The following is a 16,609-nucleotide window of genomic DNA, read 5'->3' as shown; positions in this document are numbered from 1 at the left end:
AGCTCTACAACAGAACAAGAATGACAATTTTTCAAAATTACAGTCCAAATGATCTCCCCCACTCTGACTTTACCTGCTCTTTTAATGCAGTCTGGAAGCTGGCAAAAGGTAGATTCTATAAAGGCCTACTACCCACAGATATTTCTTAGTGCACCTACAGTTGAGTTCTAACTCCCTAAATGTGGCAATATAATATAGAGAATGCTATAACAACAAGAGTTTGACTATTTTCTTTGGAATTGTTTCAAAGCAAGGGTGTGCCAGTGTACCCTCATCACTTTTTGGAGGAGAAGGGTACTCTGACCAGAAAATATGAATAATTGGGTTGCTTTAGCAATCTATAGTATCATAGGAAAGAGAAATTATTTTTATATACCTATTATTAATAATTATATATAATTAATATACCTATAATTATAGGTAAGGACACTAACTCTTGAAATCAACAAATTTCCTTATTTTGACTTAATAAACTCAACAAATGTCTAAATGGACTAAGAAGTTGTATGGATCAGACAGGCCATTGAGGCCCCTTTCAGCTCCTAAATTCTGTGATTCTATATGAATTTCCTATTTAGAAGACAATATCTTAATCAGTAGACGTCTTTAATATTCCGATTATTCATCAGTTATCAATGTAAATTAATTTATTCTTATTATAGTTTATAAACTGATCTTTTGTGAGGTTGTTTACTATGAACTAGTTCATAGTGAGCATAGCTTTAACATATCCAAACTAGGAGATTAAATGAATTAAAATTTGAATCTATGGAGCCATTCGAGCCACACACAGTGGCTAGAGCACTATACCTGGATTCAGGAAGATTTGAGTTCAAATCTGACCACAATATATTTATTTACTGTGGCCCTAGGCAACACCTGTCTGCCTCAGTTTCCTAACCTATAAAATGGAGATTATAACATATACCTCCATTGTGAAAATCAAATGGCATTATATCTCTAAATTGCTTAACATACTGACTAGTATAGAAGTGTTTAACAAATGCTTATTCCCTTCCAGCCAGCCTCAGTCTCTCCTGTGAATGATTAATTATTTATTAATATTGTTTGAATCTAGCTTTATTCAATTAGAAAATGTCAAACTTTAAAAGTTTACTACTATAGAGATTGATTGACCTCAGAGTTGTTGCAAGGAAGCCAGATAGTTGTAAATTATGCTTCAATCCCATCTTATGCTAATTTTGGCTTCCTCCAAAGCTTGCATTTTGATTCACTTTGCTGTAGTCTGTTGTTATCCTTCTCTTAGAGACTACCTACTGCCTACGTGAGCTCAATCAGTCAAATGTCCTCATACTTTTTTGTGAACTCTATGTAATGTAATTTCACAAAGATTTGGGTAGATAGACATTCCTTCTCTCCGGTTCTTTTCTCTTTCTCTCTCTTTACTAACTATCTAATAAATTTCTTCATGAAACTATTTCACATTTGGGGGTTTCTTCTCACTACATCAAATTTAATTTGGCAAAAACAAATGATAACATATTTTGTTGTATTGTAATCTTTCCATGAGTAGCAACAATGTCTTATTTATCTTTGTTTCATCCATAACATTTAGGAAAATACATTGCACTTTTATTTTCTTTCTCATTTTTTCTCATTTTTTTCCCTTTTTGATCTGATTTTTCTTGTGCACCAAGATAATTGTGAAAATATATATAGAAGAATTGCACATGTTTAACATAATTGCACAAAGTTTAACATAACTTTCTAGAGGAGGAGGTGGGGGGAAGGGAAGGAAAAAAATATGAAACAAGGTTTTGCAAAGGTGAATGCTGAAATTTATCTATTCATATTTTTGAAAATAAACAGCTTTAATAAAAAAAGAAAATGTATTACACACACTAGACACTCAATAAATGTTCATTAATTGGACACAGAACTAAGATGTAAAAGCAAGACTCAAGGACTTTTCTCCCAAACCACTCTAAATAAAAATATTTTAAAAATAATTTCTACCTTGATGTTTATCTTGTTGTACCTATTTTACAAAGTTGCTATGAGCATTAAATAAGTTTTAGAATAACAAAAGCAGAATAATAATTAAGGGCATAAATATTAATAAAATAATTTCTGTGCTTAAATATTGAAAGCAAATTGAAGGAATTTTTTAATATCCTGAATATTTAAAATTTCAATTTCCCTATTGACAAATAATAGTTTTCTACTTTGCAATGATATGAATTCAAATGTTTTAGTTTGTAAGAATAATTTTTTTAGCTAGATTACCAAAAATTCCCAAGTGAAGGATATTTCAATGAATAACTTTTTGTTTTGTGTAAGAACTGTATGATTTTACTAGTGGGTACAAAATTAGTGGGTATTTAGCGCAAGAGTAGTACCATCTGCTTGAGTAATTCATTTGGCAAAAAGTCTGCCTGTGTTTATAGCATTTAACTCCTACTCCAGGCAACTGTGATTTAAAGTCAACCGCAAATGTCTAATATTGTAAGCTCACAAAGTCAGTGTACCACAAAATATACTTGTCCTTCTGATAGACCCACATCAAAAAATACTAATTAGAAAATAGAATGAAACTCCTATGTATGCATTCAGTAATTCTAATGAAGTTTTAAGAAAGGGCTTTCTCAGAACAATATAGGACAATTTAAGACACAAAATGATGAGACTTTGTCTTTTAGCTAAATCAAATTATTTTTATATACTCTGTATCTCTCATTATACATCTTTCCTTTGGAATTTACTGTTAAAAATGAAGAAGTATATCCATGAAACTGAAGTTTTAATGCAGTGACTTGTCTTTTCACCATGATTAAATTATGACTGTGGAAGATTCCTTGAGTTAGCTAAAGACACACAGATATTGCTTTTTTAGAGGCATAAATAAATTAACTTCTCAATGGCCACAGTATTAAATACTAACACTGGTCATTCATTCCAAGCAAATATATTGCCTCTCATAAGAAACACTATGCAATAAATTGTGACTGCATGAATTTAAATTCAACCTCCCTACTAGAGGAAAAATATTTCAGAACATGTGTTCTACTAAGGATGAGTTAATAGCATCAAATTGACATTTAAAGAATAATACAACTTAAATAAATTGCTGAATAACACACCACTTAAATACTGTTTAAACTGTTATTCTGACACTTGTCATGCTCTGAATACTGTAGTGATGTTACGCTTTTCTAAAACTAATATGGGAAGTCTATAACATTGGTGTTATCTTTTTCCTGTGAAAACAGTATCAACATCACCTTTTGTGTATAATTTAATGAAACCTTAACACTATTTAAAAACAAGTATGACACTATACAAAAATAAATATTCAATTAAATGAATAATTCAAATAAAATGTTTTGTTTTAAATCTTAACTATCCATTATTTCTGAGTGCTACATTTTTAGGAAGGATGAACAGAAAAGCATCTGAAAGAATGGCCTTGAATTAAGGTATATGAAAAATAATATATATATATCATACATAAGTATTATAATTTCAATTTTAAAGATGAGAAAACTTCTTGCATTTGGCTGCAAAGCTAACAAATATCAAAGAAAAGGTTTGAAATTGGGTCTTCCAGAGATAGTAAATCAGTCTGCTAAGACAGATCATTATACTTTTGGATAACTTTAAATGTCAAGAAATTCTTCTTATATTGACTGAAATGTTATCACAATATCTAATCTTGGTAGTTCTCTTCTGGGGGATTAAGCAGGAAAATAAATTCTACATGAAGATAGCTATCAAAGCTCTGCCATACTTTTTTTTCTTCTGACTAAATATTTCTATTTTCTTTGGTTATTATATATAGTGTTAAGCCTCAAACTGATTCACAACATGACACTGATCAATTTAACAAAAATTAATTTAGTACTTGCTCTGTGCTATTAAGTATGCAAGCACATAATAGAGATTTAATAAATGATTGTTGAATTGAATCATGGTATATGCATGAATTTCAAAAATTTGCAATATCAAACATAAATAATGCCAACAGTAGGTGATCTCTCCTTTGAACATATGTAATATTTTGGACCTATCTCATATCATAGTTCTAGGCTTGTACATCATTTTTCTTACTAGATTGTAAGCTCAATGAGATCAGTGAATATATTTTATTTATCTTTATATGACATATAAAGACACATATGTCTTTATGTATATAAAGACATAAATAGACATAATATGTCTAATGCCATGTTTTCTTGAATACATGTTTCATCACATAAATGAACATAAACTACATGTAAAATTTATTTTTTTATCTCTGATAAAAAAGGAAGAAAAGTAAACTTCTCAAAAGTTTAGCTCAGATTGCCCCCTCCCCAAATAGACTTAGTGAATAAAGAATTTTTATTTCTGTAATCCCTTTTGGAGGTTATAATTAATTTATCTTCTGGGAGAATAGATGATTCATAGGTATAGAACACTGAAGAAGTAGTTCTTCTGGCTCTGTCATCCATCTTTTCCACCTTCTAAGAATTTTTCTTTATTATTCATTACTACAACTCAATTTTAACTAGTAAATGTCCTAATAAATAAGTAAAGAAAATATAAATTGAGTGAGCATAGAAAGGAAAAAATAACATGGTCAAATGAAATCCTCAGGTTTCTAATAAATGGTAGTACAATGGCAAGGGCATCTAGATGAGACAATGGATAGAGAACCAGGCCTGAAATTAGAAGGGCCCACTTTTTTTTAAATAACTTTTTATTGATAGAACCCATGCCAGGGTAATTTTTTGCAGCATTATTCCTTGCACTCACTTCTGTTCCGATTTTTCCCCTCCCTCCTTCCATCCCCTCCCCCAGATGGCAAGCAGTCTTTTACATGTTGAATAGGTTACAGTATATCCTAGATACAATATATGTGTGTAAAACCGAACAGTTTTCTTGTTGCACAGGGAGAATTGGATTCAGAAGGTATAAATAACCTGGGAAGAAAAACAAAAATGCAAGCAGTTTATATTCATTTTCCAGTGTTCTTTCTTTGGATGTAGCTGCTTCTGTCCATCCTTGATCAATTGAAACTGAATTAGCTCTCTTTAACAAAGAGATCCACTTCTATCAGAATACATCCTCAAACAATATCGTTGTTGAGGTATATAATGATCTCCTGGTTCTGCTCATTTCACTTAGCATCAGTTCATGTAAGTCTCAGGGCCCACGTTTAAATTTAGCTTCTGTCATTCACTTGCTATGTGACTCTGGTCAATTTACTTAATCCTGTTTTCCTCAGTTCTTCATCTATAAAATGAGTTGGAGAAGGAAATAGCCCAAATCTTGAATCTTTGCCAAGAAAACCTCAAGTGGAGTCACAAAGAATTGGACATGACAGAAATGATTAAATATGTCTAGAATATAATGGTAAAGTAGAATTCTAGTTTAATTTAAATTTACATTTATAATCCATATTTCTTCCTATTGTACTAATTGGCATCTTGCCTCATGCTAAATTTCCATGATTTTTTTTTTTTGCTTTTGTTTTTCCTTTGCCTCTTCTTAGGCTAGTAGGGAAAAATTTTTCCTAATCAAAGTCCGTCCTCATTCTCAGTAGATGAAACTTACTAGCCAATACAAGTCCTACCAAAATGATGTAGGCAAGGCTAAGATGAATTCTGGTCAACTCATCAAAGGCATAACTGTACAGATTTTCACTGGGAAATAGGCAACTGCCCATTATGGTATAGATACTGTTGTCTGTAGAGAATCAGTTATTTCAGTTAGTCAATTGGCTACCACTGTGAAAGGGGCAATTAGTCCTCTGCATTAATTTAATTAGATCAGGCAGGTGGAATAATTGATATAGTAGTAGATTTGAAATAAAGAAGATGCATTTTCCTGAGTCAAATCTGAATCTTACTAACTGAGTAATCCTGGGCAAGTCACTTTACCTGTTTGTTTCATTTTCTTGTCTGTAAGATGACTGAAGTTGGAAATGGCAAAACACTCTAGTATCTTTGCCAAGAAAATCTAAATGGGGTTACAAACAGTTGGACATGGTTGAAAAACAACAACAATAACAAAAAACAATTCAATGGATTCTCTTCACTGTTCTATAAACCCCAGAAAATATTAGATAATAACTGCAAAAACTGATATTTCCTTTTGTTGTATTTTTGCTGGTCCTTAACATTGTTGTAGGATCCATCATTCCTGATACCAACAGCAAAAGTAAATTTCTTGCAATTTGGAAGAATACAGAGGAAGTATTAGTTGAATACTTTCTAAATGACCAAAGAATAGGTGTTCTATGACTATTCTCTAAAATGTTTCATTGCTCACTAGTTGTCAGTTCAGTTTGTGACTGATTTTTAAATTTTTCTTAAAATGCATTTCTCCTTCAGAATAGTTTATAGTTATCTCAAACTCAACACATCAAAAAGTGAACTTCCTGTTTCCCTTTAGTCTACCCCTTTTACTAACTCTAGTTAGTAAACTCTAGAGTTTATTAGATGTGTCACCATTCTAATAATCACTAAGGTCTGGGACCAAAAAGTGCATCTCAATTTTGTATTCTCTTTTACCTTCTATATTCCAATTAGTTTTAAAATCTTAACAATATTATTTCTACAATATCTCTCCTATTTATTCCCAATTCTCAATCTACAAGGCCACCACATTATAAGCTCCTCTTTCAAGCCTTCAATACCCTTGACACTCTGTATCTAACTTGTCTTTCCAAACTGATTTCTCATTACACTTTTCATATACTCTTTTGTCAAGTCCAACTACTTTTTTGCTCATGACATGGATAGGCACATCACATCCAGGCTTCTGTGTCCCCATGCCTAGACTGTTCTCCCTTTAAACCTTTACCTTCTGGAATCCTTAAGTATCTTCAAAGATCATTATGAATTAATAAAATGTGATTTGCTCTTGGTCAGGAGATACCATCAATGAACATGTCACCAATTTACATTATTTCTGGAGTTTTGGATTATTTGAAGATAAAGGCTTTATATAGGAAACAGTGTGTACCTACTATGAATTATAAAAAAATCTTAGAATGCTACTGAAAACTCCATAGAGAAATACCTTCCAGGAGGAGATGCTAATTCTAGTCTATTGGAAATCACACAGGTAATTACAAACAAACTCAATCAAATTACATTTTATAGTAACAGTTTTATTCCATTCAACAAAAACCTCTTAGGTGATTTAAATACACAGATATATTTAAAAGTGATTCAAACCAGTTAAGGGCTTTGCCCCAGAATATATTGAAAATAAACGTTAAAAAATATTTGTAATCACATACTGGAAAAAATCTAAATGAATCTTCATTCCAATCTCCTCACATCTAGAGAAGATCTCACTATTAGAAGCCTTTTTTTTTTTTTTTTTGGCTGAGCCAATTAGAATTAAGGAACTTGCCCAGGGTCATACAGCTAGGAAGTGTTATGTGTTTGAGACCAGATTTGAACTCAGGTCTTCCTGACTCTGGAAGTGGTGTTCTATCCACTGTTCCCCCAACTGCCTCTGGAAGCCATTTTTAAAGTCAAACAAAGAAAGGGATTTCACACCAACATTCTGTACTCCATAATACATCATATGATCACATTTTTCTTCAAGAAACATCATGCTTATGTGTTGACCAAATTGTTCCCTGTCTATTGTCCTGCAAATATATTATCTATAGTGTAGTTCTTTCTGCTGTTTCATATGATGGTCTTTTAGAAAGTGGAAAACATGGAAATGATTCATTGACTCTTCATCATTTGTAAGGAATTAATTATTTTCCCCAAGTTTTTTTTTTTTTTTTTTTGCCCAAGTTTATTACAGCATCTTATATTTCCTCCAAAGGCACACAAAAGAAGATTTTAGGGGATATACATTTCCCCTGTTATAAAACTTACACATATGTATATCTACATACTCTCATACAGTGCATACAAATATAAACATGTACATGTAGATATGTATATAGACATACATATTCATATAAGCTCCTAAGAGATATAAAAAGAAAATAAGCCAAAAAGAAATCTATGGCATGTTCTGAAAATTCCTATTTTCAAGAGTAGTTTTCATTTTTATGTTACTTTTGTTAAATCTCCATAAAGGAAGGGAAGATTCCCTTTATTTATCCTCCTACATTTCTACTTCTTTCCCAGAACTCTTTTATATATATTATAATGCCTTGCTAAAAATAATCAAGCCAAAACACCCACATCCCAACATTAGGAAGATATAGATGCTCAGATGAAAGTCCAAAGTCTTAGAAACAAAAGACCTAATAAAGAAAAAGGAAAATAACCTTAAATTACAATATGATTTTCATTCTTCCCATGCCTCTGTCTATCATTAAAGGCTTTCATTTTCATGCAGCTGAAATTAGCTCAAACAATTTGAAATAATTTCTCTTTTTATTATTCTCATGGACATTTTATTTGACATAATGAAGACCCATGAAGTAAAAAATTTTTTTTATCTCTTTCTTCCAATTAAGTTACAAAAAAAGAAAGTGATGGAGAGAAGGAAAAAAAAATGTATATCTGACTTCCCTATTTGAAACCAACATGCTGGTTATAAGAGCATTTCCCTTTCCAGTAATGGCATCTGACATCACATTTAAACAACTCAATTTATGGTATACAATCAGAAACTTCAACTTTTTATTATATTATTTCTCATCAGGATTCTAAGACAATTAAACTACCAGACTATGTACCTTTATTTAAATGATTTAGTGAATATTTTTATGACTTCATCAATTAAGGATATAAACTTTTTAATATCATTTAATATTTCAAATAGTCACAAAGAAGAAAGCCTTTTACTTACTAAAAGCAGTAGCAGAACAATATCAGGGTGATCACATGCACAGGCAATGTGCATTGGTGTCCAAAAGTCCTCATCCTGATGATTTACATTCACTCCTTGTTCAATGAGAATTTCTGCAGTGAAGGCATTATCATAGCGAGCACACTGGGATTGGAAAAAAAAATAACTTGTAAAATATGGAAAGGTGATAATAAATCATTTTCCAAATAAGCAATACTTGAAGAATCTTTGGTTCCAACTCCCCAAAAGCTCTGACAAGAGTAGGATTTTTCCGTATTCTTGCCAAAGAGGAAAGTGGTGCATGTGGCATCTGAAAAGGTATACTAAGATTATGAAAAGTGAAGACAGTGGAAAGTCAATAGGAAAATGACAATTGGGATATAAGGTAAGATTATCCAGTCTAAAGAAAAGAAGGATAAAATTTGATTTCAGTTTAATATATTAAGCAGCAATTTAGTATTTATTGTATGTAGTGAACACAACTCTCACACACTATATTTTTTATTTCCTGTGCTTCATACATGATAATTCCATTTCCTTATCTCTTTGCCTTTGTTCAAGCTGTCTATCCTTAATGCTCTGTTCTTACTTGTGGAAGTTTCTTATTTACTTGTGGAAGTTTCCTTCAAATTTCCTTCAAACGTCAGTATTAAGTGCTGTGCCCAGTGAAATTTTCCTTGATCCTTCAATTTACTAGTATGTCTCCAACATAATGACAAATTTATTTACTTGGTAAATATTGCATATTTACTTATATGTGTATAAGTTGTTTCCCCAGCAGAATGTCAATTGCTTGTGGACTGGAATAGTTAGGGGGTGGTTGTATTAAGTACCTAGTACCTAAAGCAATGTGTGATACATAGAAGATATTTAATCAAAGCTTTTGATTAATTGGTCAATGGGAAGAAATAGAAACAACAAATGCTATCCATATAGTAATCTTATTGTCTGTTTAGGAAAACTGATAGTATAAAACACAATACTAAAGAATTATCAATCATTCAATAAGCATTTATTAAGTGCCCACTATGAACCAAGCAAAATAAATGTTAATACTCAGCACTAAATAACACATACATTTGTGAGATATAAAACAAATATCATTTGAGATCTTTACTAATCAATAGTGTAATCAGGCAAAATTTCATAGAGGGAGGTAGTACTTGCATTGTGCATTAAGCATATTAGTTCTAAAGAGGACATATGTTAATTCTGGATAAAGGAAACAGCATAATTAAAGGTATAGGGAAAGCAAAGTAAGAAAGCAGAGGAGAAAGAATCAATTCAATTAACTTAAAGGCAATTAGATAGTAAAGTGAGTAGAGCATTTGGTCTAGAGTCAAAAAGACCAATTCAGATACAGCTTCAGATACTTTCTAGCTGTGTAATCTTAGGTAAATCACTTAATTTCTGTGTGTCTCAGTTCCCTCAACTATAAAACAGGTATGATAATATTAACTCTGCCAAAAGGCTTTGTGCATTTTTATTTGAGGAATATAAAAATGAAAAGAAATGGATTTTTACAAAAAAATTATTTGCAGTTTGTGATAAGGAAGAATTTCTAGATATATACTTACACAAGTTAGTAAGAAACTTCCACAAGTAAGAACAGAGCATTAAGGATAGAGAGCTTGAACAAAGGCAAAGAGATAAGGAAATGGAATTATCATGTATGAAGCACAGGAAATAAAAAATGTAGTGTGTGAGAGTTATGTTCCCTACATACAATAAACAATAAAGTTGTTTAAAATTAGAATGTGAATTTTTTAAAGTACAGGAGAGGACACAGAATATTTTTGTTACTACATCTATTAAATTTAATATGCATGTACTTTAAAAAACTACAAACCACAGAGAACAGAATTTTACAATTTCTTCCATAATATTTTTTTTAAATTGAAATTTTAGGATTTATTCATTAATTTAATAATACAAAAGAAAGATAAACAAAAAGTTTAGAATTATGAGTTATTATTCCTTAAATAATAGTAAAATTTTCCCATCATTTCAAATATTTTGCTATTTATATAAAAATACAGGAAAGACCAGTCTTTTAGAGCAAGCTAGATGATAAAAGGAAATCATTCTTTTTCTGTAGTCAGAATGACAAAGAGAACATAATATTTTTGACACTGAAATATAAAAATCATAAAAGGATAGAAAAGATTTAGTACTGGATTGATCCAACAGATATAAAATAACCATCACAAAACTTTCCATTCCATCAACATATTTACAAAACATATGCATGGGCAATTTTCCAACATTGATCTTTGCAAAGACTTCTGTTCCAAATTATCCCCTTCCCTAGATGGCAGGTAGTCCAATACATGTTAAATATGTTAAATGCTTATTAAATTTATTATAAATTCACTACTGACTCTGCTCTTGTTTCCTTAAAGGTTTTGGGCGTGTAGACCACTTAAAGGAAAATATAGCTATATCTATATATATCATCTATAGCTATGTATAGATACACACACATACATACACACATATATACATCATAGCTATTTTATTTAGAGTAGTGATTTCCTAATGCAAGGGACTACCTGTACAGGAACCTAATCTAGCAATGTGTATAAATACATATGTGATATAACTTATAGGCTTCTAGAGTTGTTTTACATTGAGTTATCAAGTTACTTGCCCACAGACACAGATAATATATGTCAGAGGAGGAGTTTCAGTCAAGTCTTCCTGATTTAAAGGTCATTCTTCTATTCATCTTGTCATGATGCTTCTTATGCCTGATTTATCCTTGGACAATCTTTTTCATAACATAAATGAGTTTGAGAATCATTGAAGAACAGAGTTGGAAGATACCAGAAAAATAATTTCATTTAGGCAGAATTTGACCAAAAATTTCATCCAGTCTAAATTTGGGCAGGAATCTGTTGTACAATATCATCAAAAACCACACGATTTAGGGTCCTTTTGAGGCCTTAAATACTGATAAACTCAGTATTTGTTGAGGAAATCTGTTCCAATTTTTAATGGCTTTAATTGTTAAGATTTCCCCCCTTGTTTCAAGCCCAAATCTTCCTCTCTTCAATTTCCACTACGTGGTCCAAGATCTACCATATGGATCCATATAAAATACCTTCATTTTGGCTTCTATACTTCTATTTATTTAGATCATCCTCTTTATCTTAGCATTATTTTATTACATCTTTGTTTTTCCTTATGTCACATTTCTTGAGAGAGACTATTGCATAAAAGGATTGTTATGATCATATAATCTTTATATAAGTGTTTTAAAGATGTCATTATCAGCCTAACATGATGGTATAATCTTATAATCCCTGTTATCGAAGAGGCTGAGGCTGATGGATCACTCATGTTAGGGAGTTCTGAACAGCAGTGAGCTAAACTGATTAGATATCTACATTAAGTTTGGCAACAATATGAAGAGTCCCTGAGATGAATTACCAGGGTTTCTAAAGAGGGGTCAACCAGTCCAGGTAAAAAATGAAACCAAAGTTTCAAAGTTGATCTTCAGTGGAGTTAATCCATGGAAATCAAAGCAGTCCCATTCAGAAAGTGAGACAGAAAGACCCAGTCTCAAAAACAAACAAATGTAATTTTCTATTGCTAAAATCATGTATAATAGTATTGTAATATTTGATTGCAAGTTATTTGTTAAAGAATAGAATGTGGACAGGGTAATAACTCACCTTCTACCTTTGCCTTATTAATTTAATTCTCTAATGGTGTCTCCCAATTGTTTCCATCCCATGACACATTTCCCATAGCATGAAGCATACAATAGAAAGGAAGGATATAATTATCTCTAAGAGCCAGAACATCCCAGTGACCCAAATAAGCAGCTTTGGGTGATGGAATTTCTTTTGCTGTTGGAGACTTGAATGCTAAAGTTACCATATTTAAAATTTTATTTACTGATTTATCACATTTGAAATAATTTATTGTTTTAAAAATATTTTTATCTATTCACCTATAGGTCATTTTTGTTTTTTTCTTTATAGAAACTCTCAAACATCCCCATCCTTTTCCTGGGACTGGATATTAACTTCCCAGAATTGTTTGGATGCATATTACTTTTAATATTATTGATTTGGACATTTTTTCACGTGATTATTAATAGTTTGCAGATATTTTGGAAATTATTTGTTCCCATCTGTTAACCACTTTTCTTTTTTGGGGAAATAGCTTTCTGTTAAATATATATCTATATCTTGTGGATTCTAAAATTTTACATATATATATATGTATATATATATACACACACACATATACATATATCCCACCACTGACTTTTTTTTCCATTTTAGGTAATAAATTTTTTTTTTAACTTTTATAATTGTTATATTCCAATTTTGGTTTGTTTGTTTTAAAGTTCATCTACCCACAGCAATGAAAGTTATATGAATCATTATGCTTTTGTTTCTTTAATAATATATAATGCCTAACATCCAAGTTACATATATACTTTGAATTTATAATTGAATATAGTGTAAGCTGTTGGTTTAAGCCTAAATTTATGTCAGATTACTTTTCAGCTTTCTCAGAAGTTTTATCAAACAAGTTCTTTCCTAGGTAACATTCATTTGCGGGCTTATCAAATATGGATGTTGAGCTCTGATGAGATTTGGGGTTCCTGAAGGTCAGGGAGTCAAATGAAGAGGTTTGAGGTTATGTCCCCCTAGGATTCTGCACAGGGCAGAGACTTGTGGGAACCCCCTTCTGGTAGCACAGAGGTCCCTTATAAGTGTATTTATGAACCCAAAAAGCTAGACTGGTGAAAAGAACTTTATTATTGGCAATGGAAAGTCACCCTTAGCTATGCATGAATAGAAAGACCAAATTCCTTGGTGGTAAGATCCCTACAGAGAAGTATATTTCTATTTCTATTTCTAGCAGAGAAGTATTGACAGAGAGATATAAAGTCTTGTTAGGGAAATAGGTGAGAAAGAGATAAAAAGGGGGTAATGCTGAAAGAGAATATCATTTCAGCAGCTCAGGGTTGCTGCTATGCAAAAGGGAGAGAGAGGTTCCTTGGCATTGCATGTTAAGTCTTCTGAAAGGACTGAGGTTCAATTTGCTTCTTTTTATAATTGAAACCTAGGCTAGAATCTGGGTGCAGCTTTTGACGGGGGCTGGGTACATTTTGAGCTGGAATCGCTGTTGAAAAGAGCCTTGCCCAGCAGAATTAATCATTGTATAATCTTGTTGTTGCTGAACAACAACTTTTTAATGAAAACACAAAAAGCTATGTAAAGAATCATCTTTCTTGTGGGAGCTTACATAAAGGATAACATATATTTTTAAAGTATTCTTATTTTTCCAAATACAGATAAAGATAGTTTTCAATACTAATTTTTGTAAAACCTTGTTTTCTGAATTTTTCTCCCTCTCTCCCTTATTTACACTTCTTCAAGACAGCAAGCAAATATGTACAATTCTTTTAAACACTAAAGGATTTAAGAGTTACATCAATCTAATTCACTAATTAGTATTTCTTTAGAAATGTCTAACTTAATCTATTAAAGTTATAGGAAAATAACTGGAGTAGAATTTTGAATTCAATTACTTATTCATCAAGCATTTACTAAGCACCTATCAGATACAAGGCATTGTGCTCAGCACTGGGAGTAAAATGACAAAAAAGTTGTACCTAATAGGACAGAGTTTACATTCTATCGCATCTACTTAAATCCAAGGCTATTGTTGTGCTTTCCAAACTTTCTCCTACAAAACTATAATGATAGACTATCCACTATTTTCTTTGGGAGATATTTCTATAGCACTCACATTTGATTTTTAAGACAGTTTTAATAAAGTTTCATCTTAATGTATCTTCCAAAATGTGTTATGGCAGAATATACAAATATGCTGCTATAATTGATTGACATTTAAACTTAAGTTTAAAATTTAAACTCTGTAGCACACAAATGATCTATCTTAATATATTTCTTACAAAGTTTCTACTTATGGTGCTTATCTGTCTCTGGTATATCTATATCTAGACCTGTAAATATTTCTTTATATACCCATCTATTTATAGCTATTATTATTATTATAGCTATATAATTATAGATGAAGGTTGCTAAAGAGCTATAATGACAAAGATAGATGTTTATAGATATAGAAATGTTATGGAATAGCATAAAATATCAATTGACTACTGCTTTTTATTCTATTTTTAGGCATCTAGGTGGTAGAGTGGATAGAATATCAAGAAGACCTGAATTCAAACCCAGCTTCAGACACTAGTTCTGTGACCCTGGGCAAGTCAATTAACTCTATTTGCCTCAGTTTCCTCATCTGTAAAATGGTCTGGAGGAAGAAAGAGTAAACTACTCAATATTCTTTGCCAAGAAAATCCCCCAAAAAAGGATTACAAAGAAATAGACATAATTAAAAACAACTAAATAATATCAAAATATGTATTTTCTATTACTCTATGACAGTGACACTGGTGCATTCATTTTATTTTAATTATTTTATATTCATCATAAAAATGAGTAGAATATGAGCAATGTGTTTTCTGGTCACACTTAGAAATGGTCTTGATTGGGCAAAGAAAGTATCTACCCCTTCACATATTAAAATAAAATATTTTGGAATTTGATGAAATATCTCCAAATTCTCTTTGGTTCTATTGAAATCAGAGATTTCTTAACTAGTTTTCATACACTAAAAATTGAAAATCACTAGAATTGGAAAGGATCTCTTAAAAGCTATTAATTCTAATATTTTATTTAATTCAGTGAATAAGCTCTAAAGCATATCTGACAGGTGGACATCTAGCTTCTTTCTGACTCTTTATAAAGAGCATCACTTTATATCTTCATCATCATTTCCACAAAAGGATATGGAATATTTTTTGCCACTATATTACATTTTAAGAGCATATTTCATTAAACAAGACATTTCTACTTTGTAAGTATCTCCTGAGTATTGAATATTTATAATTCAGATTACTTTTCTGCAGATGCATTAACTTGCATTTTCTGGGGTGAATTATAGTTATGATTCCTACTCGTATTTCAAATAGCAATACCTAATTTCATATTGCAGTAGAAACTTAGTATAACATATCTCATTGCTGATAAGTCAGTTATATTCCTGGTTAGATCATATGTCCCAAATGTAATTCCTCATGGAATCATAATCTGATAATAGCAGAATTACCTTATAAAATGAATGGTGATTGAATATTTTTTTCTCTCAAAAACAGCATTATATTTGCATGATTTTTTAAAAAAATGTATCCCATGAGATTCACATTGAAGTGGTACCCTTGAAAAGAATCTCATTTTATATAATTTTCAATTAAACACACTCAGATGATTTTCTATATTTTTCTGCTATATTGCCTTATAGTTAAATCATAATTATACTTAAGTTTTTTCATAAATTTCATTAATTTGTTCTATAATGAACCAGTTTGTTATAGAGACAAGGATAATGAATTTGTAATAATAAATATCTGAGTTCAAATTCTAACAAGTCACTTTACTTCTCTGGACTATCAATTTTCTTATTAGTCAGATAATATTAACTTCCAGAAGGGAGTTCATCTAGATCCTAAGCAGTTCAAGTGATGATTCCTCTGAAGTCATTTTATTATTCGAATTGCCACTGCATATTTTAATTAGACTGATAACCAGATATCATATTTTACATTTTATAGCTTCGAATAGTGAACATTTTAATATATTTACATTTCAGGGAAGATATTTTTCATATTATTTGTATCTAGCTATAAATAGTGAAGGATTTTGAGTCCATATCAAATGAATATCAGTCAAAGAATGTGGGATTCTTTGGCATGGAGATCAGAAGTTTCTAGGTGGGGTGAGTAGAT

General features: G+C 31.1%; 1 protein-coding gene across 1 annotated transcript in view; it reads right to left on the bottom strand.

Annotated features, from left to right (window-relative positions):
- MYO16 (myosin XVI) overlaps positions 1 to 16,609 on the bottom strand; it is a 722,870-nt gene that overhangs the window by 604,205 nt on the left and 102,056 nt on the right. Inside the window, exon 4 of the mRNA XM_051984178.1 lies at positions 8,776 to 8,919. Within this exon, the coding sequence (XP_051840138.1) occupies positions 8,776 to 8,919 (144 nt within the window). The remainder of the gene's footprint in view (positions 1 to 8,775; positions 8,920 to 16,609) is intronic.

The sequence above is a fragment of the Antechinus flavipes genome, chromosome 3, assembly GCF_016432865.1.
Source record: "Antechinus flavipes isolate AdamAnt ecotype Samford, QLD, Australia chromosome 3, AdamAnt_v2, whole genome shotgun sequence".
In the NCBI taxonomy this organism is placed as follows: Eukaryota; Metazoa; Chordata; class Mammalia; order Dasyuromorphia; family Dasyuridae; genus Antechinus; species Antechinus flavipes.
The sequence above is the reverse complement of the archived record's forward strand: the minus strand, read 5'-3'. Positions and strand labels throughout refer to the sequence as shown.